General features: G+C 43.9%; 1 protein-coding gene across 1 annotated transcript in view; it reads right to left on the bottom strand.

The window, feature by feature from the left end:
* LOC144142569 (potassium voltage-gated channel subfamily KQT member 1-like) overlaps positions 1–23789 on the bottom strand; it is a 146027-nt gene that overhangs the window by 7628 nt on the left and 114610 nt on the right. The window contains exons 9-14 of the mRNA XM_077674162.1: positions 14979–15089; positions 11622–11717; positions 8055–8168; positions 4331–4457; positions 3727–3826; positions 2442–2517 (exon numbers count right to left, since the gene is read on the bottom strand). Of these exons, the coding sequence (XP_077530288.1) occupies positions 2442–2517; positions 3727–3826; positions 4331–4457; positions 8055–8168; positions 11622–11717; positions 14979–15089 (624 nt within the window). The remainder of the gene's footprint in view (positions 1–2441; positions 2518–3726; positions 3827–4330; positions 4458–8054; positions 8169–11621; positions 11718–14978; positions 15090–23789) is intronic.

Genomic DNA, 23789 nt, shown 5'->3' with positions numbered 1-23789 from the left:
GTTCTGCTTGGAACGCACGTGGAGGACGGCCACGCGGTTCTATAAACATTGAAGTCGGCTGCCTCGATTCACGCGCGTCTCCGCCGTACTGCAGCGTTGGTATCGAGGAACCCGGCCTGTAGCAGTGGGCCGCGGTAAATTCAAATCGCCTTCTGCAAACCTTTAGTGTGTTTACCTTGGCATGAGCGCGAAGGAGCAGGAAAAACATGAGTGGTGAGCGGGAAAGCAGAGGGGAGCATTTCCTTAGCAAATGTCTACAAAGACTATCGTCTTTTGACGACATATGCAATGGAAAGAGCAGATACGCGCCCAATTTTGGTTATTCGCTTATCACACTGCCCGCCACACTCGAAAAATTTGTTCAAGACCAGGCACGTGGCGCCAACTGAAAACAGTCATCAGCGTGGCCGAACGCAAGGTTTGTTCAGCGCAAGGATCGTTCGGCAATGCTGATTACCCTTTTCTCAGTTGGCGCCACATGCCTGGTCTTGAAGAAAAATTTCGAGTGTGGCAGACGGTGGGATAAGCGAATAAAGAAAATTGGGGCGCCCCTCTACTCTTGGAACAGCCTAAGCAAACGACGGCAGCAGCGGCCTTTGCTTAGTGCGCATGCGGCTACTCTCGCCGAGTTTGCTGTATCACTCCACCACGCGGCGCTGATCGACCGAACGGTCGGCGCTCCCGTGATATTGGTATAAAATTGGGCGGGTGTACTTTGTTTTATGTTGCAGACCAGGACTTCCGTGGAATGCACTAACAAACTTCAACTGTGAAAAGAAATGGGAAATAATTTAAAAACTAAATGAGAAGCAGTGAGTAGTTAGCGGTGGTAGTATCAGCAGTATCTTGACGTTTTTTGTGTGGTTATATAAAACAATGTGCAAGAAAGGAAAGCAGGTAATTCTACACTGACCCGCTTATACATTACGCGTTTTCCGGATATAGCCGATTAGAAAGCGTCATATATGATCAATGGCGCACCTCACCGAACAATTATAGAACCCAAACGCACGTTTCTAAAGCGACAAGATGAGAACAGCCAGTGTTGTACTTTTTGCGAAGTACGAAATACGCGACTTGGAGCGATAGAAGGCTGATGTGTCTTTTTTCATTAATTGGTTCTGGCTTACGTCTTGGCATAGTGCCAAAATAGAGAGTTTGGCACGGTTTGCTGTCACTTACTGATAGAGCTTACACAATTTGTTGAAAAAAAAAAAAAGAAATGAAAATGTATTATAAACACTTCGCGCAATCTGAACTTTGTTCTTTTTTAGTTTTGTGTAGTGCTGCAGAAACTAGGAGGCACGCAGCGGCACGGACAAAAATGCAGATATTCCTACGCGCTTCTTCCGCTGTCTCGGTCGGGAAGACAGTGGAAGCAACAGTCGGTGTAAAACTGACTTGAGCGCTTTGTACACCGACTCCAACGAGCGTCAACCAGGGGGCGGGTGTTACACTAGCTGTTTTCATCTTAGAGAGCGAATGTCGGGCGGACGGCGACAATGAATGCGCAGTGTTCAACAGCTTGATGTGTGTCTGTTGGTACATCATGACCGAAAAAAATCTATAGGGGAAATAAAACGCGGATACGAGGAGAATACAAAGAATGCACTTCGTCTGGTCTGTTTTATCCTCGTGTGCACGTTGTATGGCGCCTTTCAACCTTTCCAGGATTTGTGGCACTACTAACGTGGTGCTTTTCATTTTGTGCCGCGGCCTTATTAACACCATGGAGTTACTATGTTATTTGAGCGATTTTTAACGGGCACTGAGTTCTCATCCGAGCGTCTAAACCGTGCTAATCTAGCATCCGCGTAATGACGTCAGAAGTTAGTGTTAACCATGGTAGGTTATCACGTCTATGAGTTGTTTTCGTGCACAACGGCAGACTATTTACCGCCCGACAAGGAGTGTTTTAAACATGAGGATTCGCGGTACACCTCATTGCAGGCTTCGTAAAACGTTAGCATCGTCGGGCGATAGGTTACCGTTTGGTGATCAATTGTAGAATAACTGCCACGTGTTCCTCCAATCTTTAGCATAAAGTGTAGGGAGATTTATAGGAATAATGGGGCGCTCTCAGAGGCTTTTGTATTGTGCAGGGTGTCTATGATACCGTTGCTGGTAGTGTCAATCTCTTAGCTAAACTTCAGCTCTTGGAGTGCAGGGATGGTGAATGCAGCAAATCCATTAAATATTCCACCTCAATGACGACGCAGTAACGCTATCGCGTCTTACATATCACGAAATAAATGTCAGCGTCCTAAGGTTTTTCAACAACTGTGGCTGGGTTGGCTTTACTAAGAATGCCGTTTTGTTAAGAATGTGCCCCGCCTGCTTTCTTTTGTAGGTATGCCAATGCTGAATCAGAGTCGGGAGAGGAAGGATAGTGCTCGTGTATTAAACGCGGTCTTGTGTTGCGGAGAGAACGCGCAACTCACCTGGAATTTTCTCCTCGCCACAAAGTACTTGATCTTGCGTATTCCGCGAATGGCGTTTTTATGAGCTTCAGTCAGGCTGTCACGGGCCAACAACAAAGAAGAAAGAAAACAATTAAAATTTAAAATAAGTTACGACACATAAATATGACACTTTCGAAAGGAAGCGACGGAGTGTCAGACTGGAAGAAGATTATATAGACACTAGGGATTACCAGCAGCATAATGAGTTTATTGAATTGGGGCGTAATCTTTATACACGCGGGTCGAAACACATACATCAATGTAAGGAAGTGGTCAGAGAAGGAAATAAGAAAAAAAAATCATTCCTGAGAACACACTGCAAAGGATAACGAAACACGCGTGTCAATTCAGTAGGCAAGCAATCTGTTTTTGTGCCTCCAGACACTAGGAAGACTAAGAAAATCGTCACCGTACTGTATAATGCAAAACGATTCGCAATTCTCACGTGCCGTTTGCTTCCGATAGCGGCCTAAGATATGGTGTTTCTCAAACAACGGCGTGCAGCCACATCTCTTCCCACGAAAAGCAAAGTGGCTGCGAACAGACCCATTTAAGGAAATTAACGTGTTAACGCATATGGTCGTTTGTTTATCGGCCTGTCTGATCTTTGTAGCATTTTTTAGAGGTCAGTGGGATGGTGAACACAATTCTATGCCGGTCGTGCTTCTGTTCACAGGACTTATCTGAGTTGCGAATTATGATCTTTGCAGTCAAAGCGGAAACATAGACTGAGCGTTTGTGAACGTTCAGAAAATAAGTTTTTAGAGTGACCAAGTTTTTTTACTTAGTGGCAGTTTCCCAGTACGACCATTCATACTTGCAGTTTCGTATTTCCCGCTTTTCTATGACGACGCCAGAAATTCACCTGCACAACACTCCGTTGCATGGTCATAATGTCTGCGAGATCTGCATTGCAGACTTACATTCCCATTTCACTGCCCGTTGAGCCGCATTTTCTCGTTTTTTATGCTTAGCTAAGGTAATCGGTGTACCAGCGTTTGTTTCTAGGCTGCACAGAGTCCGGTCTTTGACAATGCTTAGAAAATTCTTAAACATTGCTCAGTTCCGGGAAATAATGCCCGTAACTGAGTCTGCGAGAAGCAACATAACATTACAGTGTAGCTACACAGTTATGTTTCCGAGTTTATAATAACGTAGCCCTGCTTTGTCAAGATTTTGTTTGTATTTGGTTTTGCGGATGCGCGCTCGCAAGGGTAATTACAAGACAGGCGGGCGCAACGGCGGTCCAAGTTACTACCACTACCTGGTCACTTGCGGAGACTCGTCCATGTCAATCTCGACGAATTCGTTGTTTGGGTCGTGACAGTTGGCGTTGGGCGTCGAGATCGTTTTTCGTCTCTGTCCTGCAGACAGCGAGAAATGCGAAAAGTTATTTTCATCAATTTTCACAATTACGCTCACAGAACGAACACTCGCTCGGGTGGTTGCGGCGTTCGTACTGAGATTTACACGGAAGGTTTGCGTAGGCACAGAAATAGAGTTGTTAGTTTTGAACGCGCAATCCTTTTAGAAAGGCTTACATGAGTTTCAACTGCGTGTTAGAGAATACGATTTAAAATTAATTTGCGTTTATTTAGGCACGAAAGGAGGTTATTTTTTTTTTGCATGCTTACGGTAAAAATAGCTGAGTTTGTTCTAGGCAAGAAACAAAGCTTTTAACTGGACGGCATGCACAGTACACAGCGCCCAGTCATGGGAAAGCTGTCTATTAACCATGTCCCATCCTGCACGCTTGAAAGTTTATGTTGCTTGGCATAGCTTTATTAAAAATGATTGGAGAGCTGTCTGTGCCCGACGCTCTGTGCAAGTGAGTCCGGTATGGAGAACGCACGACGCGGCAAACTCGCCTAGCTTGCCACTGTCTTCGGCTTGCGAGTCGCCTTCCGTTTCGTTGGCGGTCATGTTCGTCGAATAGGGCACCTCTATCTTCTGCTTCGACTTCCGCCGCCGCAAAACGCTCGCTCGTTTCGCCACCTATAAGAAAGAGAAAAGGCGGCATTGGCGAGGTTTTTGTGCACTGCTCGTCAAGTATGAGGCACACAGTAAAGCCCGCTTATATCAAACACGGACATATCGAATTATTGCCTATATCGAACCCTTGTATAATTCTGGTAAAAATTACATGCATTCAAAACTTTTTATATCGAACGCGATTTTGCTCACATTGGATATATCGAACTCTCCCGCGCGGGATTTCTTGCTCTCGTTAGTCATGCGGCAGGCTTTCCCGCAATACACCGGCGCGCAGCGGTGACGCGGGTGTCGCTTGCGACTCCCGCGCTATCTCGGGTGCGTCCAAACCGGTCGTGGCAGAGTGGACCAGCTCCACGCATGCATGGCGTTGGAGCTGAAAGCGCCACATTGGGCGCTGCGAGCTGCGGTGTCACCGAACTTCAAGTCCGCTCCACTCACTGCGTGCACTTTCTCGGTTCGCTGAGTTCGCCGTTATATGCTTGTCTCCGCTCTATCTAAGACGCCGAGGTCTCCGTACCGCTTCCGAGCACGAGCGAAACCGTCGCTGCTGTGGCCCTGCTGCGACAATACTGCCCTCATATAAGTGCCATTGAGGGCAGCGGTCTTGTGCTTGTCAACTGTTTAGATACCGTGGAGCAAGCAGTCACCAGCATCACGTTGCGCTCCAAGAAGCATGCTACACTCACGCAGTTCTTCCGCCCGAATAAATTATTGTTTTCTTTCCGAGAAAGTGTCGTATCAATAGCGAACTGCAGGGTGGTATGAGCTCAGCGTTAGCTCGTGACTCCGTCGGCAAGATTGCTCTCATATAAGTTTTTTTTTGCTTCACTTTCTATATCAAATTTTTGCTATATAGAACTATTTTACAATCCTCGCGCTCTTCGATATAAGCAGGCTTTACAGTATATATCACTGAAACAAATCATACCTTCAAGTTAAAATGTTGAGCCCGTGAAACGGCTATTGCTGAGACAATGCAGAACAATCGTACTTTGTACTCTCAGTATACGTTTAGGATCACCGGGGACGTTAGTGTGTACTGGAAGGCACCCTCATCTAATCGTTTTTAAAGCAAACCTTTCTACCTCTACCAGCCAACGATTCCTTCGTGGCGTGCGGGACAAGAAACTCCCAACGCGGCTGGGGAGGCGGAGGGCGCTTGTCACTCACGGAGCACAGTGTAGATGGCGCGGGGATAGGGCGCTATTACCCAGCGTTCCCCGTGGTCGCCGCGGCGGGCGCGTCGGTGGGACCCTTCTGGCGGTTTTGTTGTCTGTTTTAGCGACGTCGTGGGGCCTGTTTTGGCGCAGCTCCGCGTTCATTGCGCGCTTACTTCGCACGGCTTGATTTACTTGTTCGACAGCAACTCCTGTGTAACCCGGGCCCGAAGTGATTAAGTGGTCGTACGGCAAAGATACGTTAATGATTGGTTTGCAGGGCGGGAAAACAAACAAAATGTCGAGAGCACCTACAGACACGTGGCCGCTAGAGAGGCGCCACCTTTTGCGCACTGCTTGTTACGAATGGGGCTGCGAATACTAATTAGGTTGTTTTAAAAGGTATTGCAGCAGACGAATGGAGCAACTGGTTCTTATAAATAGCGATTATAAAAGTACCGTCAGCTTTCTCGCAATTCTCAAACTTACGAAACTACTTAGTTTAAATCTGCATTAATGGGAATTACTAAGCTCACATGCCGCATTGCTTCGGTGTCTGCGCTTGTGTCGCGCGGTGGTGTAGCCCCAAGCTAGCACATCAAAACGGCTAGGTTCCGCTGTCTCACCCATCGAAACAAGCTTCTCTCCGTTTTCTTTCTTCCGACTCACGGCCGGGCTACAGCGGCAGCGTCCGCCGCACGAGCCCGGCCGTGGCCGATGCTGCTGCGTCGGCCACGCGAATCCCAGGTAAGGCTGGCAGAATCTCTGGTTTCACTTTTTCTAGAGCCACGTGTGTGAACTCAAGTGACGTTGCATGTGGAATAGGTGTGGGGGTCCTTCGCAGCTTTGCTTTCCAACCACCTTCACAGTATGTATTGGAGCCATTTTTTTTGTATTCATCAGCCGGTAGGAGTTGCTGGTCCATATCTGTACACATTCGATTGATTTGGGTTTGATTGAATCTCGGCTCACAAGCACAACTGCAACACCAGCTGCAAAACCAGGTGGTCAAAAATAATATCTGTTGGCTTGGCTGTAGTTCCTAGCCTCACATTTACAGTACTCATCCCTTTAAATGCCCGAATGCACTGATGATGTCACCTTGAAATTTACCACATCCGGCGAAATAACTTCCAAATAAATTTCTACCTCTGTAGCTTCAAATTCTAAATCGAGGTGGCCACATATTACATTGATGAAAGTACATTGGTGAAAGACAATAAGACAAGAAAAATCCTGGAACACGTAAGCACTTTTATTAGGTTGAGCATGCGAAAGCATGAATGATGAACTGAACGCCTGAAACACCTTGTTTCAGCTGTATTTGCCGAAGGGCTTTGCAAGCTTGCAGTTTGGACGCTTTGCTTTGAATCTTAACGCTTTGGAGTGGCTTTGACAGTCTCCTACGCGTCATGCCACTGCTCGTTCATGCCACCGCGCAATGGGAAAGTTGACGCCGGTGGTTAATTTCGCTGGTTGTTCTTTAACTTGCTTCATTTGCGGAATACTGGCGCGAATGACATGTCGCTTTTGCCGAGTTTGAGCTGGCGCTTTCGTCTCGACAAGGCTCATTTGGCTATTTGGGACGCCGATGCAAGAACCGGGTTTCTCGCTCATGCTCACAGCGAAAAGTGCCTCGAAGGAGCTGTTCTTTGTTACAGGCACCGGACGCCATTTTCTCTCTAATTGGGTAATTTAGGGCTTTAGTCTTGCAAAAAATACTCATTTCGGCAACAGATCAACAGTAGAACGAGCGAATATGACTACAAGGTGGCCACGATTGTGCTCAATGATGGTATGAGCCAAAAGTACAGTTTTGTGAGCTGTTAAAGGGAACACAGAAGACCGTAGAAGCGCTTCTTACACTGCCCCTTACAAGAACTCAGAAGCGAAAATACGTTAACCCAAAGGTGTTGTCGAGGCAACCGCAGAAACGTTTACCTAGGAAAGGCGTCCAGTTTTTCCTCTTTAAGCACTAACACGTATAGGTAGGTAGTAAAGCGGAAGCCCGGCGCTTCCGTGTTTCCTTTAAGAGCGGAGGCACAGTGTACTTGGCTTAGATCTGGCATGTGTTCCAAAATGTGCCAATGTTGGACTTGGTACTTGTTATTGGAAGGCTATGACTGCTGGTACTTTTATTTGTGGCATTCACTGCCCCGGGATACCGAATCCGGTTTCCGGCAGAACATTTGCAGGTGTGAACGGTTCACAGAGAACGTACTCATTTATAACCCTAAATGTGCAGCGTGAAAGATGAGCTTGCAACGCGGGAAGCAAACATATCATCGCAGCTGTTATGGCCCGCGCGAATGTCAATTCTTCGGCAGTACATAGTTAATAGAGGTTCTGCTGTAGATGTAACTGCCGGAACTGATAAAACCAGTGCGTATTTTATTGTTTGCTTCCTTGGATAAAGAAGCGCCGAGGATTTAGGTCATACCCTGCTGAGTGGCGTTCCCGAGTTGAGGCCACCATGGCTGGATTGCTTGACGTGAATCCTCCAAGTGGCTTCGCACCGGGAACTCTTCTCTGCTGCATAGCACCTCCAGAGGCACTGGGAATGGCAAGACGAGAAACTTACCGAGACGTTGTGGCGGAAGTTTGTTACAATGCGTATACCCACCCAAAGAGGATGGTGGTTACTTTCCCACACGGAGCAGTTGCGAATAGTAGCCATCGTACAAAAGTTTTTAATTTAGTTTAATGCGCTTTGATTTTTTGTGGATAGATGAGGCCCGACTGCCCGAAGGGTTTTTGTGAAATTGAAAGCCAAGAAATCCCGCTTAACAGAAGTGCCATCACAAATCCTGGGAACGTCGAGTACAGACTTCTCAAGAAAAAAGGAAATCGGTGCAAAACTTTTTAGGTAGCCTATAGGGAAGAATGCTACGCATTAAGTTCCGCATTGGGTAACAAGAAGACGAAGAAAAACCTGCCTCTGCCAAAGCCTGTACACTGGGCGGTCCGTGGTATGAAAAGCTTGGAAGCAATGCTAACTATGGCGTCAGTAGTGTTGAAAAAAGGAAATTTCGATTGGTCCATAGGGTCATGACGATTAGGAGTCATGTGTCGTTCACTGTACGCCACAGGTGGCCTTTTCGGTGATGCAAGACCACCTTCATTCTCCTCGAACATCGTCAAGACGATGATGGACAGAATAGGAGAGGCGCAGGATATCGTGTGTCTATCTTTTACGTCGATCGTCTCCGCCTTGTTTGAACAAATAAAGTTAGTACCAAGCTGCCAAATCAATAGATCACCATGACCACCTTTGTCGGGGAATGAGACGTACAAACCCGAAGCGAGACAATTGAGTGCTGCGCCCCGTTGTGATGCGATACCTTGACAATGAGGCACGTCTGTCCGGAGGAACGCAAAGTTTCCATCCGTCGCGGTGTCCGCCGAGTGGCTCTGTGATCATGATGTCATTTTTCGCCTGGGGAGAATACCTCCCAGCCACGGGACCGCTTTCAAAGCTAAGAAAGGCTCATGCGGTCCAGTCTACAAGGTGAGCGGAGGTTCACTCCTAAGATGTCGTCTTCTCAAATGCGGATGAACCGTATGTATATGACCTTCTGAACGACAGGGTAGGTCACGTAAAAATGAAACCGGGCAGACTGGGAGACAGGAGAGGCGTGCAGGCGCGATGCGCCAGCAGCAACTAATCATTCAGAATATCGCGGGAGACAACCATGAAGTAGGAGAAGGGTTTGCTGAAAGGCCAGTTGGTAGATTGCACTGCGAATGTGTTTTGTGGTTCTTTACTTTGCCCTGTGTTTTGTGCTGTTTTTCGTCGCAGCATCAAGTAGTAGAAGAAGAAGTTTATTGACTCTTGTAAAAAAGGAAGGTTACATGTGAAGATATATCCAGACGAGGGTCCGATAGTTGATATTGCACCGGGACCCTCGATATATAATTACAAAGAAAAAATGCAATGAAAGCAGCTAAAGACAAGAAGCGTTGTGTAGCGTTGTAGAAGATCACGTTACAGGACAATAAAAGCAAAGTCCTACTATGGAAGATTGAAAAAGTTGTGTGTATTGAGGAACAGGCCGTTTTGTGCCGAAGAGGATGACTAACAAAAGAGAAGGCGACCATACGGGGCCGATATTGCTATCGCGTCGCACTCTTAAAAGGGTCTCTTAAGCTTCCTCAAAGAGTTTAACTTTTTAAGTTGATAAATACTGTAGCCTGGGATGACTGAAGTGTTTTTAAAGTTCTTTGATGCTTGTTTTATTTGCAGATATATAGGTTGACACTCTCTCCCCTCTTTTGCGCTCTCCTGCCTCTGTAGCCTGCCTAGTGGCTGCAAATGGCCATAGTACTACAGCTAGAACTGATATCATGCTACGAATAAGTTTCAACAAAAAGCTCGTACAAAAGAAACAGTGGTTTACGCTTCGAGCTTCAGCGTTTTTTGCGGGAGTACTGTATATCGGAAATTGGCACATTAGAACGAACCATGACGTCCAAGCTTAAAAATCTTGCATCTATCGCTCCCAGCACACGGAAAACAAAATCTGTGGATTGGAAGACGGGAAAATGTGTCATCATCATCTGAATAATTTGATTGTCTGGAATGTGAGGTCGTATCAATGGAGTCAGCGATGTCTGGTGATGCACGCTTGATTAAAAGCCATTCTTGTTTTAGTGTCGAAACGTTTTAATCGCGAAGAGGGCATTTAATCTTTTTATTATTTTCCTGAATACACCGGAACTGCCTGCGCAGAGGAAGCGCTGCGTTCTATATTATGGACAAACTTTTAAGGAGAGGTTTGATATGTTCTAGAAGAAAACGTTTTGCTGCACGAAATCATGTTCACTGCACTATGCGCTCAATACGGAAAAAACACTTTTCAAATCTATCAAGCCACTTCAGTCAGGACAAAGCCGATTTGGTACTGGCGTTGTCTCCTAAAGAGCGGAAAAAATCGTATTTGCATATGAAAGCTGTAGTTTAACTTAATGCTAATTGCCATCGAACCCTTGAATGGGTAAAAAATTGTCAGACCGCTCAGAAAAGTCGCGTATTTTCACACAAAGCCTAGCATGAAAGCCTAATTCGAAGTCCCAAATGCATTTTTACAGAAGTGTAAGGCTTTTCCATACAAAATCTTGGCATCGCCAAACTGTCAAGCAGCTCTTTCGATGCTATATTTAGAAGTCTCAGTGATTGCTTAGGCTTTACGAACCCAGCCATTTTCAAGCAACATTTCACCGATTAATCCAGCTCCTGCAACCTACACAGAGACTTCGCGTAAATTGTGGGCCCATATTTTTATACATAATGTACTATAAACGTTTTTTGACCGTAAAATTGATTGGTGAAATTACGTTGCAGGTGAATAGATATTATTTTCAGGTTACTGTTATGTATTATAAAAATAATGAGTATTAGTAACAGTAATAGCATTAGGTAACTAATAAGATAAAAGAACAAGGTATAATTATGCAATTAGTAGATTTTACACATAACATTTTTTGAGTGATGGGATAGTATGTTCGTTCATTATGAATGTCTTGTGGTTTATTTACCCACCAGAGGGTGGTGTTTCTATTTATAGCTTTCTTCCCTTTTGTGCCTGACGTATTAGTGGTTGAACTTGATATGCCGGCTGCCAGAGTTATTCAAAATCTTATCAGTAGGCAAAATCTTACCGGTTATTATGCTCTGCAAACCTCACAGCAGATGGAGTTGTCAAATATACTCGTTTAAAAATCGGAGATACTCAAAACTATGACCTGTCTAATGGAGCCAAATATTCATTTTCATCCACACAACAGCTCTGAGGCAATATCGTTGATTACAGGAAGCAACGGAGCTTTAATGTTTCGAATAAAATATTGTATTAAGCTATACGTATGTGAGGGAGCTGAGCAAATTTGTAGAATTTAAGATTTCCAACGAAGAAAGCGCGACTATGTCCCGGTAAATGTGATGACAAGATAATAACGTTAGAAGTGCACGGAAAAGCAGGTATGACAGGTACACGAAAATCTGTTGTACCTGTATTAGTGTGGCAGCTGCCGGTATCTGGCGGTTGAAATGTTTCTGTCGCTGCTTTTGTTGCACTTTTAGTGCAAACCCAGATCCCAGAATTCCCTGCAGGAGAGGAGAAAAAATAGCAGATCACAATAAAAAAGTGGAACCTATGCAAGGGTAGTTAGGGTGCTACAACATTCATGCTGATATTATCCGTAGAAACATAGCTAATAACGAAGATTTCTGGCTTCTAGGTTAGAAAAACTGGCATGACACCAAAGGCGAAAATATTGCCATACGCTGAGATAAAGGCCAGTGCCCGACCGAAATGCCACAATAAATATGTTCAGCACTTCGATATTACGACTGAAATTATGTGGTATATATATATATATATATATATATATATATATATATATATATATATATATATATATATATATATATATATATGTGGGCAGCAGCATTGTTCCGCTATTGATTGCTTGTAAGTTTCAATCTCCACCCCACCACTTATACGCTTACTGCACTGTACTACACTGTACTGCACTGCACTGCACTGCACCGCATTCCTGATTCGGATTTGAAAGCTTTGCGGCCTTTCTCTATACACAACAATCCTACATCGGCACATAAAAGATAGTTCTACAAGTGCAAAATGTTTGTTCAGCCTCAATGGAATGTGTGCATAAAAACGTGTTCAGTACTGAAATTTACATCGCTGTGCTGTTAAAGATAAAACATGCATGAATCAATGATAAGGCTGTAATAGTTGTTTTTTTTGAAGACTACGTCCCTTTAGAGGTGACCCCTTTTTAGTATGCCCTTTGTTGTGCAGATATCACCAGTATTTGCTTTTTGCGATGGCTCCGTAGCTACAATGTTATTTCTACTTCTTGCTATGGAAAAGTTATGACTTCATAAATAACTGTAAAAATCTTTTACACTAAAAGTTTACAAAGAATCAGAACGCGCATTATATGCTTCAGATATAGACTTTTATTAAAACCAGTTGTATAAAAAAGTTTGCACTCGTGTGTTTCCTGTGAAGCCCTGCAAATGCAGGACAAGAAGTTTGTCGTTCCCTTTTACTCGGTATTTCCGACAGTAACAGCGTGAAAGAACGGGAGAACAGAGGAGTAGACTAACTGTCTGCTCCTACTCTACTCCTAGTCTACTCCTCTGTTGTGCAGTTCTTACGCGCTGTTAATCTCAGAAATATGTACCAACTGAACCGCCTACAATGCGTGTTGCAATTAATTACTCGGTAGAGTTTCAGAAGGTGAAATGTACAGTAACCATTCACCAAAAACCTAAACTATGATCGTTTCCCTTGTGAGTCAACCACATATTTATCGCATACGAGGAAGGAGTTTGAAAAGAACATTCTGACCTATGTTTTTTGAGCTTTCTCAAACAACCTCCCAAATGTTCCATACGATCCCCTCTTAAACTTAAAAAGCATACAAGGTACACCGATGGAGCTGCTTACGATCGTCGGAAATGTGGCGTGCAGAACATTCGAGATGCCAGCACAGCACCACGATCGATGTGAACCGCAGGAAACGAGCAATGCACACAGCATTTGAAGAAAAAGGCCGTTAAAGGCCTGCGAGCACCAAAATTGAGTGTACGCACGCATTCTACTGTACTTATAATGCATTCGGTCCCTGGTTTCTTTAAGAGGAGTAAAGAGGAAATGCTGCAGTCATACCTCACTCCTTAGAAAGCGCCATCAGAGACTGTCGAAAAGTAAGTTCAATAGTAAATGCGGTTTTTTATTTCTTTTGATTTCTCCTAAGTGTAGTTTAGTTCTATTTTTTCTCGCTCAATGTTCGAGGCATTAGACAGAAGGTTGCCAGGAACTGTTACTCAGCATCGAAGTCTGGTTTCCTCACTACACTTTTACTACTATGACACCCAGTACTTCCCTACAGCCCACTATTTTATTTTAATCGCTGTCCACTGTTTCCGCGTCAACTGGTTTTAGATGTGCTGATTCCAGACCAAAACATTTATCAAAATACTGTTGCTCCACGTCTTTTGTAAGCAGAAAAGTGACACCTTATCATGTGAAAGAACTGAAATAAAGTTTTGTTTTTTCGATCAAAAAGAATTTCAAGCAGTTGTGTAGGTCTCGCATTGCATTGACAGTTTTGCTGAATCACGCTCCAGCTTTGATTCGGTGGCGCCAAAGACGTCACTTTCAATGCTTCTGTTACCGCTGATCTGACCACTAACAATTTTTGGTCCCCGTTATCTATTGAACGAAAAGAAGCTCATTACTTGTCACATTCGTCGTGAATGTGCGACAGAGAATAATTGATCACGTTCAAATATTGTTATTAGTATTTGGATTACTAGAGCTTTACAAGCTGTGCTGTAGTGAGGCGTGTTGGTTAATGGAGTGGTAAAACCCCTCACCAGCGTACCAAGCGAGTTCACATCCGCTCTCGCTAATCACCACCCTTCTTTAGTGAGAAGGGAGGAGGGCGGCAGCCACAGGGCTACGCTCCGCGCGGCTCATTCCTTTAAAACAGACATTTTCTAGTACTAAGGTCGCGGGTTCGATTCCCGACCGCGGCGGCCGCTTTTCTGATGGAGGCGAAAAGCAAAACTGCCCGTGTGTACGAGATTCCGGCGCACGTTAGAGATCCCAAGTTGGTGAAAATTAATCCGGAGCCCTCCACTACGGCGCGCCTCATCGCCTGCGTTGCGTCAGCGCGTTAAACCCTACAATCAATCAATCAATCAATCAATCAATCAATCAATCAATCAATCAATCAATCAATCAATCAATCAATCAATCAATCAATCAATCAATCAATCAATCAATCACCGAATCAATCAATGAATTCATTCATTCATTCATTCATTCATTCATTCAATCAATCAATCAATCAATCAATCAATCAATCAATCAATCAATCAATCAATCAATCAATCAATCAATCAATCAATCAATCAATCAATCAATCAATCAATCAATCAATCAATCAATCAATCAATCAATCAAGCCAATTTTCTAGTACTTCCCGAAAGTCTTTTCTGTACCGCACAAAAGTTACCCCTCTGCTTTATATGCTAAAAAATTTGAACCGGTCAGTGATTGTGTTACGGGCAATTTTTTCTATTTTTGACAGATAAGACCTACAATGAGAAAACTGCCAAGGAAACAACGCCAAATGATAAAGTTGGGGAATTCATGTTCAACAAATAAGCTGCTTTTGTATATTTTAAACACACATAAACGTACTAAGAATCACCTTGTAGACACTGGATGTATTTCCACAACGGTCGTGCTGTGAATAGGTAAAGGATTTGCAAGCTCATTCCCAAAACAGAACACGAGAGCAGACGATAAAAAAAGCAATGGCTTACCGCCGGTAGCGCAAAGAAGGAGATTGCGAAAACCGAAAAGCAGGAGGCCACGATTTTTCCCATCCAGGTCCTGGGAACGGTGTCGCCGTAGCCGATTGTAGTGACTGTAATCTGCAGGTGGCACGAAAAAGAAAAAAAAAACAAACAAACAGAATTTCTTGCGTTGCCGTCTTGGCAGCTGAATAAATTACGATACATGTGTTTACTGCAAAAAGATGTTCAAACTGTGAAGCAGCGAGGATGTGAAACTTGTACTTTATTGATTGAAAATATATTTCCCTCTGTTTTGTAAGGTATGTTGTAGAAGTGCTCATTATTTCCTGAAAAGTGTCAGGGATCTTTTAATGCCAGAGGGACATATATGATTTGTTTACTAAACAGGTGATATGTACAAACAATGGTCACGCTTCTACTAAAATAATAGCTTCCAAGCAGCAAGATGTATGCTGAGACGCCGAAGAAATTTGGTAGATCTGTCAATTTTTTATTTACTCCTGCAAGAGAAGTGTATAGATACATGCAATCCAGATAAGTGGGGTAATGGGAAAAAAGTTGAAGGAAATTTATTTCACGTTCACATCATAGATCGTTGCCAATTTGCGGATTATTTGAAGAGATAAGCATATGAACCGCGACAAATGTGTGGTTCTCTAAGCAATAGACCCAGTGCTAGGACAAACGAAAACATTGTTTCTCTTTACTGAAAGATACCTTAACACCGAAGTCACTTCAGATAGAGTGTCTTACATCTAAAAAATGGTACCCAGCGTATCCAACTGGGAAAAGTGCAATTGGAAGTATTTATAAAATAGTAGAATGAACACTGTGAACCGTTACAATGCAAAAAGAATTTGGAAATAATATTTCAACGAGTGTCTATTATGAACAGGCTTTTGTAACTAGATATTTCAAATTATGAACTGTTTCTTTTGAAAAGAAGATCCAAATCTGTTTGCTAATTTCCGCAAGTATTGCTCTACAAGTGTTTGAATTCCTTGCTGGGCACAAATTATTTGTTCCTTTTAGCAGAAACATTTGTATAAATTAAGGCTAACTAGACCGGAATCAGACTTTTAAAAATCTAAAAAGGTCCCTAAACATGAAAGCGTGTTGTGCTAACTTATTAAATTTGGATCAGTGCCCAGTAGAAGCTATCTAATCGCACAAGGTCTATGCTATAGTCTAGGAGATCACAAGAAATAATTTTAAGGCAAAGTTAAAAAGTTTTCAAACCGTGGCATTAACAAGCGTAGGAATTACCGTAAATGCACCGCATTTTACGTGTACTGATTTGCAGGTGACTTTCAGCAAATAATTGCGTTAGCAAGAGCAGAGACTGCCACGCTAATAGTATGGCTACTTTGAAGACCGAACTTAAATGTTTTGTGAACGTCGGTGACGCGGGAAAAAGAATAAACGTTTGGACACTTTTTAGTAAAAACGCAATGTACCCTTTATTAACGAGTCTGTATTCGCTTAAATGAAATTAAGTAAAAACAGTGTGTTGATATTGCTGCGGTACGTTCAGCGGGTGCGGCTCCCTTTTCGCACAAGGGAAGAGTGTGCCGCATATCCGGAGTATCCTAGTAAGGACCGTAATTCTGTGCTCACGACTATTGCTTCTGACTACGTGCTCACGTCTTGGACATGTACACATATCCAAATTCTTAAAACCATGTATTGATTCATGCCCTATATATTTAGTGCGAACACCTTGCAGTGCTCGTCACGCTACATAGCCGCTCAGCAAAGTTAATAAAACATCTGATGAAAACTTAGTTTTGACAATACCAGTCGCACGTGTGGACTGTCAGCTTAATTTTTTAACCTAAATTTAATTCATTTAATTGTAACGGCCGTTCAAAAATGACTCAACACAGCAGTTGTGATTTCTTACCGAAATTACTGCAGTCGACCAGGACAATGCGTAGCGTGCTTCGTTTCCCCTTAAACCAATCCCACGTCGTGCAGCCATTGTTTCGTCTCCAACCAGCACAAAACAGCGCTTAGCACCGTGGGCAGCTACGAAACGTGCATGCACTGGTAGCAGGAAGCCTTTTCATTTCGCGTCACCTGCTTCAGATTCTCATGCGGACAGATCGATAAATGCTGAAAGAGATATTCAGTTACGCGGTTTTCCAACTTTTATTTGTCTGTCACACAAGGCTCTATACTGTCCCTCAGGCTATCACCTGCGAAGGTGTCTTTGAATATTACAGCATGAGACGGAAGAAGGAGCGCCTTAGCCAAAACGAGATCTGAACCTTTAAGCCTATACTCCATGGTGTTTTATACTATGTACTAAAGGGAAATCTGGCGCTACAGTCGTGGGCCGTAATGGACGCCGCCATTGAAGCTAGCGACGTTCGTCGCCTACTTCGGTTGGCTGGCCACATGACTTCTTTTTTGTCTGGAACCCAAAATGAACTAGAAAGGGTAGCATCTTTTTCTTGTTCTTCTGGCATGAAGCTTCTAAGTAATCCCTGACAAATGAATCTGTTTGGAGCTTCAACTTTATAATAACAGAACAAATTCAATTAATTTTATACAGTTATATTGTTGCTTTTTTGCAGCAAGAGGCAACTTTTCAGCCTGTTCATGAGCCATGCCAAGAACAAGTGGAAAGTGCCTGCGTGGTACATTACGGAACGCTCGCTGAAGCGCGGCTGGCCTTGACAGTGGCGCCAAATTTTCCTCTATTATATACTAGTATGAATCCCTATGCAATAGTCCCAACATTTAATCCACTTTTTTAGTCGTATTGTTGCAACCGCATGCGGCGTTCGGCGTAGCGCGGGGCGACGCTATATCTTGGTAAGACCAGTGCGCGCGGCCACCATTCCGCCTATCTCCGCGTGGGTGATAGTGCACTTAGGCTTGCTTTTTGGGCCGGCAGCGCGTATCGGAGTGCGCTTCTTATGTACTCGTACACTTTGTACGCTGACGCCGGTTCATGCGCCGTATAAGGAATTAAGTAACTGCTGTCACTGTAGCCAGGTCGTCCGGATATCGTCGTTTTCCAAACTCAACAACATGGTGATGGAACCACCGGTATGCTCAATGATTGCAACGACCCGGTAAACTGACAAGGTGTGATCTGTACTGTTTCCCACGCTTATGTAAATTTGACGGGCTAGTACGGAAAATTGTTCAGTTATATCTATAGACTGCAGAAAGAAGCAGCTGTTCTACCCCCTGAAAATATATTCACTGCCAAAAACGACTTCACAATTTTTATCCAAATACACTGACTAGCGGTAAAGAACCATCTTCTCTTGGGTATGCGAAACCCTATGTATTCATGAGGCGACCGACGGCGGTTTCAGATGCGAACAGGACTTATGTTGCATGCACCTCGAACTAAAAAACCGTGTCGGGAATAGAAATCGAATATCGTTGCACGCGGATGGAGGCAGAATCATTAACTACACTACACCTCTTCACTATACCTCTACTTCGGCTCCGCCTCCGCCCCAAGAAGCCGTGCTTTGGCTGGGCACTCAAGCCTGCTTACGTCTTTGCTGTGGCTTCACCTGGCGACACGGTATGCTATCGCGTGTGTGTCATGCGGATTCTATAAAGCTACTATATTACAGATTTGTAACTCATCAGCACCAAGTTCCGAATGCTCTTCGGGCACGTCACATACACATTTAAGAGAATTGACCAGTCATGATGATGTCTGCCGTGAGAACCTCACAGCAGATTTGCCAGTTCTCGTTTGGCTGTGAAGTCGACCTACCCATTCGCAATTCCACAAATACCCCCTCAGCAGGATAGGCTAGTGAAAATAACAGCACTGCCGACGGCTACGGGCCGATTAAAAACAATAACCGTTGCATTAGGGATTTCGAATTGAAATCCTGTAACCACCATCAAGTGCCCTAAATTTGTTTTTGCCGTCGACAGGCGCTGATTTCTTCAGGAAAGAGTAAGTACGCTGTGACGTTCGGCCACATAAGATGCATCGCTTTTGTCCTGGCATGACGTCAATAGCGGATAAAAATCCAGAGCGCTCTGCACGCAGTAGTTGAAAGTCTGGCTAGCATTAGACGTAACAGAGACTTGTTGTTTGCTCCAGGAGTGGATAATGTCCGAGTGCGTGTTACTCAAAAACTTTGGCCCCCCACTAATCGCGACCCATGTACCTGCAGTACGACTAATACCGTCGTTACACTTGTAGTAAGTGCCACCTTTGTTCAGCAAGTTATGTGGGAAAAGAAATGTGAAGGGAACTACTAAGAACTGGGGACGCAGCAGATCATGTTCAAGGTGCACGGACTGTTTTTTCCCATGCTTTGGCATCAAAAGACGCCAATGAGTTTCTGTAATGAGGATTCGACAAAAAACCTTTTGCCAGAAATAGCAATCTCGTGGCGCCATTTGACCGGGTAGGTAAACATTCGAACGGGCTGATGCAAAACGTTTTCTAATACTTCAGTCCCAGCAATCTCCTTCGGTCACTCTTTGTAGCCTGGCTTTCTGTTATGTGTGGATATAAATTTTAACTAATGGTGTGGATGGCCAGTTTTATGTAAGGCCTTTATCGAAAACAGAAACAGGCGCATAAAGCACCGAGTAATGGCTTCCCCAAGAAGACGATGGCGGTGCCGCCGCATTCTGAGGACTCGAACGGGCATTCGTTCCGACAATTGTGACCTTGGAACGTGCGCGACGTTCTCAGGAAATAAACAGGTGTGAGTTGCCGAGCAACGCGCCTCAGCGAATGAGTTTACAAGCCCACGGCAAGCAAAGGACGTAGGAACCTTCCTCTCCGGTTCCCTTCACGACCCGTCGAAAGCTCGAGTCGTGAATGAGGCGCGAATGCCATCCGCCAGTGGTAAATGGTCTCTTGAGAGAACGGCAGGCCTCTTCGAATCTTCTGCCACAATTTCCGGTTTATGGGTTGTTGACAACTGCCAGGATTGTTTTGTTTTATTGCGGAAGCATTCTTTGCCGAGTGCACCCCTAGCATTAACCATGAAACACTTTGTGTAACCAACTGCGTAAATATGCATCTGCACAAGAGTGTTTAATCAGCGAATATGACACGTTTAATTGTCGTAAGAGTGTAAATGAAGATAAGCGGCTGAAATAGATTTTAAAGAAATGTTCCCGCAATGAAACCGAAAAATGCAGTAAAAATGAGCTAGCGCATACAAATATCTTATACATGCCTTCCCCTCCACCCCCCTGATCCAAACAATCCGAAACTCTAACGACAAAATCCACAAAAGGCACCAACCATGTAGGGCCCTTCATGAGCCGTAAAATGAGTAATTGGCGAACATTGCACATTTAAATGTTATATCAGTGTAAATAAAAATAACTGGTCGAAAGCAAAGAATAACTTCAACTGGATAAAAGCGCCGTAGAATTGCTTACGCATAAGCAAGCAGTGCTCAAAACTTTGGTACGTTTGTTTGCTAAGTGGTAATGGGTGTGTTCCAAAAGGAGCAGAGAATATTGAAGGAGCAGCTTTTACACAAAACCGAAGCCTTGTTCAAAAACTACTGGCACAATTGCGTTCGAGGGGGAAAGTTTAATTTTAAGTTGTTCCACGAACAATACAGCGTCTAATGCTATGCCTTCAACTAAACCTGTTTTATTGAATCCCACGTCTGGGTACTCTGAGTGATTCTTTTGACACGGGAGTAATTTTGGCCGGACGGTTCGTGGGATGGTTCTCATCCTTCGGATTTAAATGGAAAGGTTATTATACTTCTCTTACGCATGGGCATGTGAACAAGGTTACAGAATATTCGTTTTACGGACAACCGACAAACCAGAGCTATCGCGTGTATCTACTGCTTCTACAAATATTATTGCAATTTATTCAGTACAATGGGTTCCGCGGATAACTGCTAACTTTTAAAACGCAGTGACGGTGTGCATGTACAGCTGCTTAGTTGTGCTTGGCGTTTTAATTACCAAACCATGCTATTTTGTTAGAACTTTGTGCCATTAATTCACTGTCACTTCTCCTTCGTATTCGCTGCTCGCTAATATATACCTTGGTGGCACGTGCACATATATTTTACGACGCGCGTGACGCAGCTCTAAATAGGACACCTCGTTTTGAATTTCAAGAAATGCGCTTTTCCACTGCTCTTAAAGGCTGGATATGACTAATAAAGGATACACAGCGCAAGTAGTAGTGACGAGGGACTAAAAATTGGTCGAAACATGAAATATTTTATAAACATCTATTGTACACTTTTCCAGTAATCGGATTTTCGATTAATAATCAAAGCCTGAGAATTTCAGCTTGCACGTAAAAAACACGGGCGCAAGAAAACAAAACACGGATATAAATCGGTTTGCGTGTTCTCTTGAAGACATTTTTAAATTTGTGCTATTAGAAAGTTGATTGATTGTAGGGTTTAAAGCGCCGACGCAACGCCGCCACCGTAGTGGAGGGTCCGGATTAATTTTGATCACCTGGGGATCTTTAACTTCCCCAAAATCTGCTACACACGGTCGTTTTTGCGTTTTACCTCCATCAGAAAAGCGGTCGCCGCTACCGGGAATCGAACCCGCGACCTCGTGCTCAGCAGCAGCACACCTTAGCCACTGAGCCACCACGGTGGGTTGCTATAGAAGGTACAACAGCACAGGAAAAGGACACCAGTGTTACCGCTCACATCAAACCTTATTCAAGCATAATAACGTTAGTGTACACTATTCTAAAAAAAACAACGAAGAATGAACAAAACATAACTATACTTGTAGGGAGAGAGAGATAATCTTTAATGATACTGGTGAGGTTAGCCCGGCCAAGGCACCTAGCTTGCTATCTTTAATTGGGTGTTGCTTTTAAGTGGGCGATGTTGCCCATATTGACCGAAAATTTCAGCTTGAACGTGAATATCATGGGTGGTAGAATGCTTAATCTTCAAATGCTTAAACGTCGTCAGACATAGACCAAGGGACGAGCCTACAACGCCGAAATGTTTTCCTAACGTTAACCATCGCTACGACGGAACAGTTACTGACGCCTAATTGGAGTTGGCGCTGGATGATGCCTAATTGCACACAGGAGCATTAGTTGGTAACTCTACAAACATTTGTGTGATCTAAGGCGGTTCCTTGCGCGCTCACGACATCAATCCGCATTACCAGAAACGACCCTCGATTACCGCAGTAAATGAAGCCTAAAGTTTAAGTGCTTTCCACTTGATGGCCCTGTTGACATTTTAAAACCGAAAGCAAATACGCGTGTCGGCATTGACGATGTCCTGGCAAACTCATTATAAGGCCTCATTTACGTCGACGCACCGTTCCTTGCTCAATGCTCGTGGAGCAGGCTAATACAGAAGTTCTTGTGTGAAGCTGTTCTACCCTGCAAAAACATGCATTTTTATAGCCCGCGCCTCTGCTGTCAACAAGATTTGGTCTCCTGGATACTGGATCCAGGCCGTGGTCTTCTGCTATTTACTTCGGATTCCGGAGTGTATTCATATATTCAGTTCCTTCTGTGCCGTATGGCGAAATTTCGCGTTACAGGAGGCGTGCTGTCTTTCCTGATGAGGAGCGCGATACACTTAACGGGGAAGTTCATTCTGCCGCTCAGTATGCGAAAACTTTATCACCCTTTTGAGTAAACAGCTCATTAAAGACAGCGAAGTGGAGTTAGGACTGCCGCAAGAAGTGCAGTAGAGAGACATTACATCTATGCTTCACACACCACGCACCTGAGAAGTTACTAAGCAAAGACATTAGCAGCTCAACTCAGAATTGTGGAGAACTTGCAACCGGAGTCATAGATTTAAAGGGCAGGTTGGAAGCACAACAACATTTGTCGGGATTTTTTTCCTTTCTTATTCGAATCCGCTTTCGCCGTAAAATATAATACTGCCCATGCGCATAACCTGAGCTTTTATGTTGAGGAATCAAGGTGATTAGCAATACGAACAACCCAAATCAGTCGCATTGGGAAACTTCCCCTCAATACTGGCAAATCCAGCCTTCGTCTTTTCCGAATATTACGGATCGGTGACGGCTCGGCACCGTGAAGAACTAACACCAAACATCACCTTGGTGAAAAATAGGTAAACACTTCTATTAGCCTCGACCGTTTACTAGTACATAAAAGTACAATTAAATTGGTTGTGAAAACCATGTGCGAGTATGGTTCAAAAAAGTACTGCTTCGTCCCGTTAACAATAGTAGAAGTTAGAAGGATTTCAAGGATTTCAAGCAGTTTATGAAACATTTTTCCGTGCATACACATCGCACGTAGTTATAAGTACAGAAGGAGGTCCCAAAGTAAAACTGTCGGGGGGACCTCCTGTTAATAAATGCGAAAATATTGTTAAAAATATGACTACAAATAACCAATATAGATAATTAAGAAAACAGATAAAGCTGTCGCGATACCACAACCACTTCCGGGAGACATCTCGATGACGTCACAGAATCTTGTTTGTGCGATTGGCAGCCGCCGCCCAAAGCCACCACCAAGAAGCACGACTGGGTGATTGTGGTGCGTCTTCTACCTGTAGTATCGCTTGAATGCGAACGCATAGTTTATTAAGAGAGTGAAAATTATTTTTAATGCTTGCGAACGAGAGTCCAGTCAACTCAAGCGTATTCACATCAAAATACAGATATTACTAGGGACCATAATACAGATGTCAGGAGCGTGGTCAAAAGGCCAACCGAAGCGGCTAGACGGGGTCCGTGCCCCCTAATGTGTTTATAAAACAAATGTGCACACTTCTACAAAAGGAAAAACAAAAATATATACATGAACCAATGTAGTAAAAACATTGGAGCCTTTTGCAGCAACTTAATTAATTTATGTCCAAA

The sequence above is a fragment of the Haemaphysalis longicornis genome, unplaced genomic scaffold (assembly GCF_048455015.1).
Source record: "Haemaphysalis longicornis isolate Haplotype H1 unplaced genomic scaffold, Haemaphysalis longicornis Haplotype H1 scaffold_6, whole genome shotgun sequence".
Lineage (NCBI taxonomy): Eukaryota > Metazoa > Arthropoda > Arachnida > Ixodida > Ixodidae > Haemaphysalis > Haemaphysalis longicornis.
The sequence above is the reverse complement of the archived record's forward strand: the minus strand, read 5'-3'. Positions and strand labels throughout refer to the sequence as shown.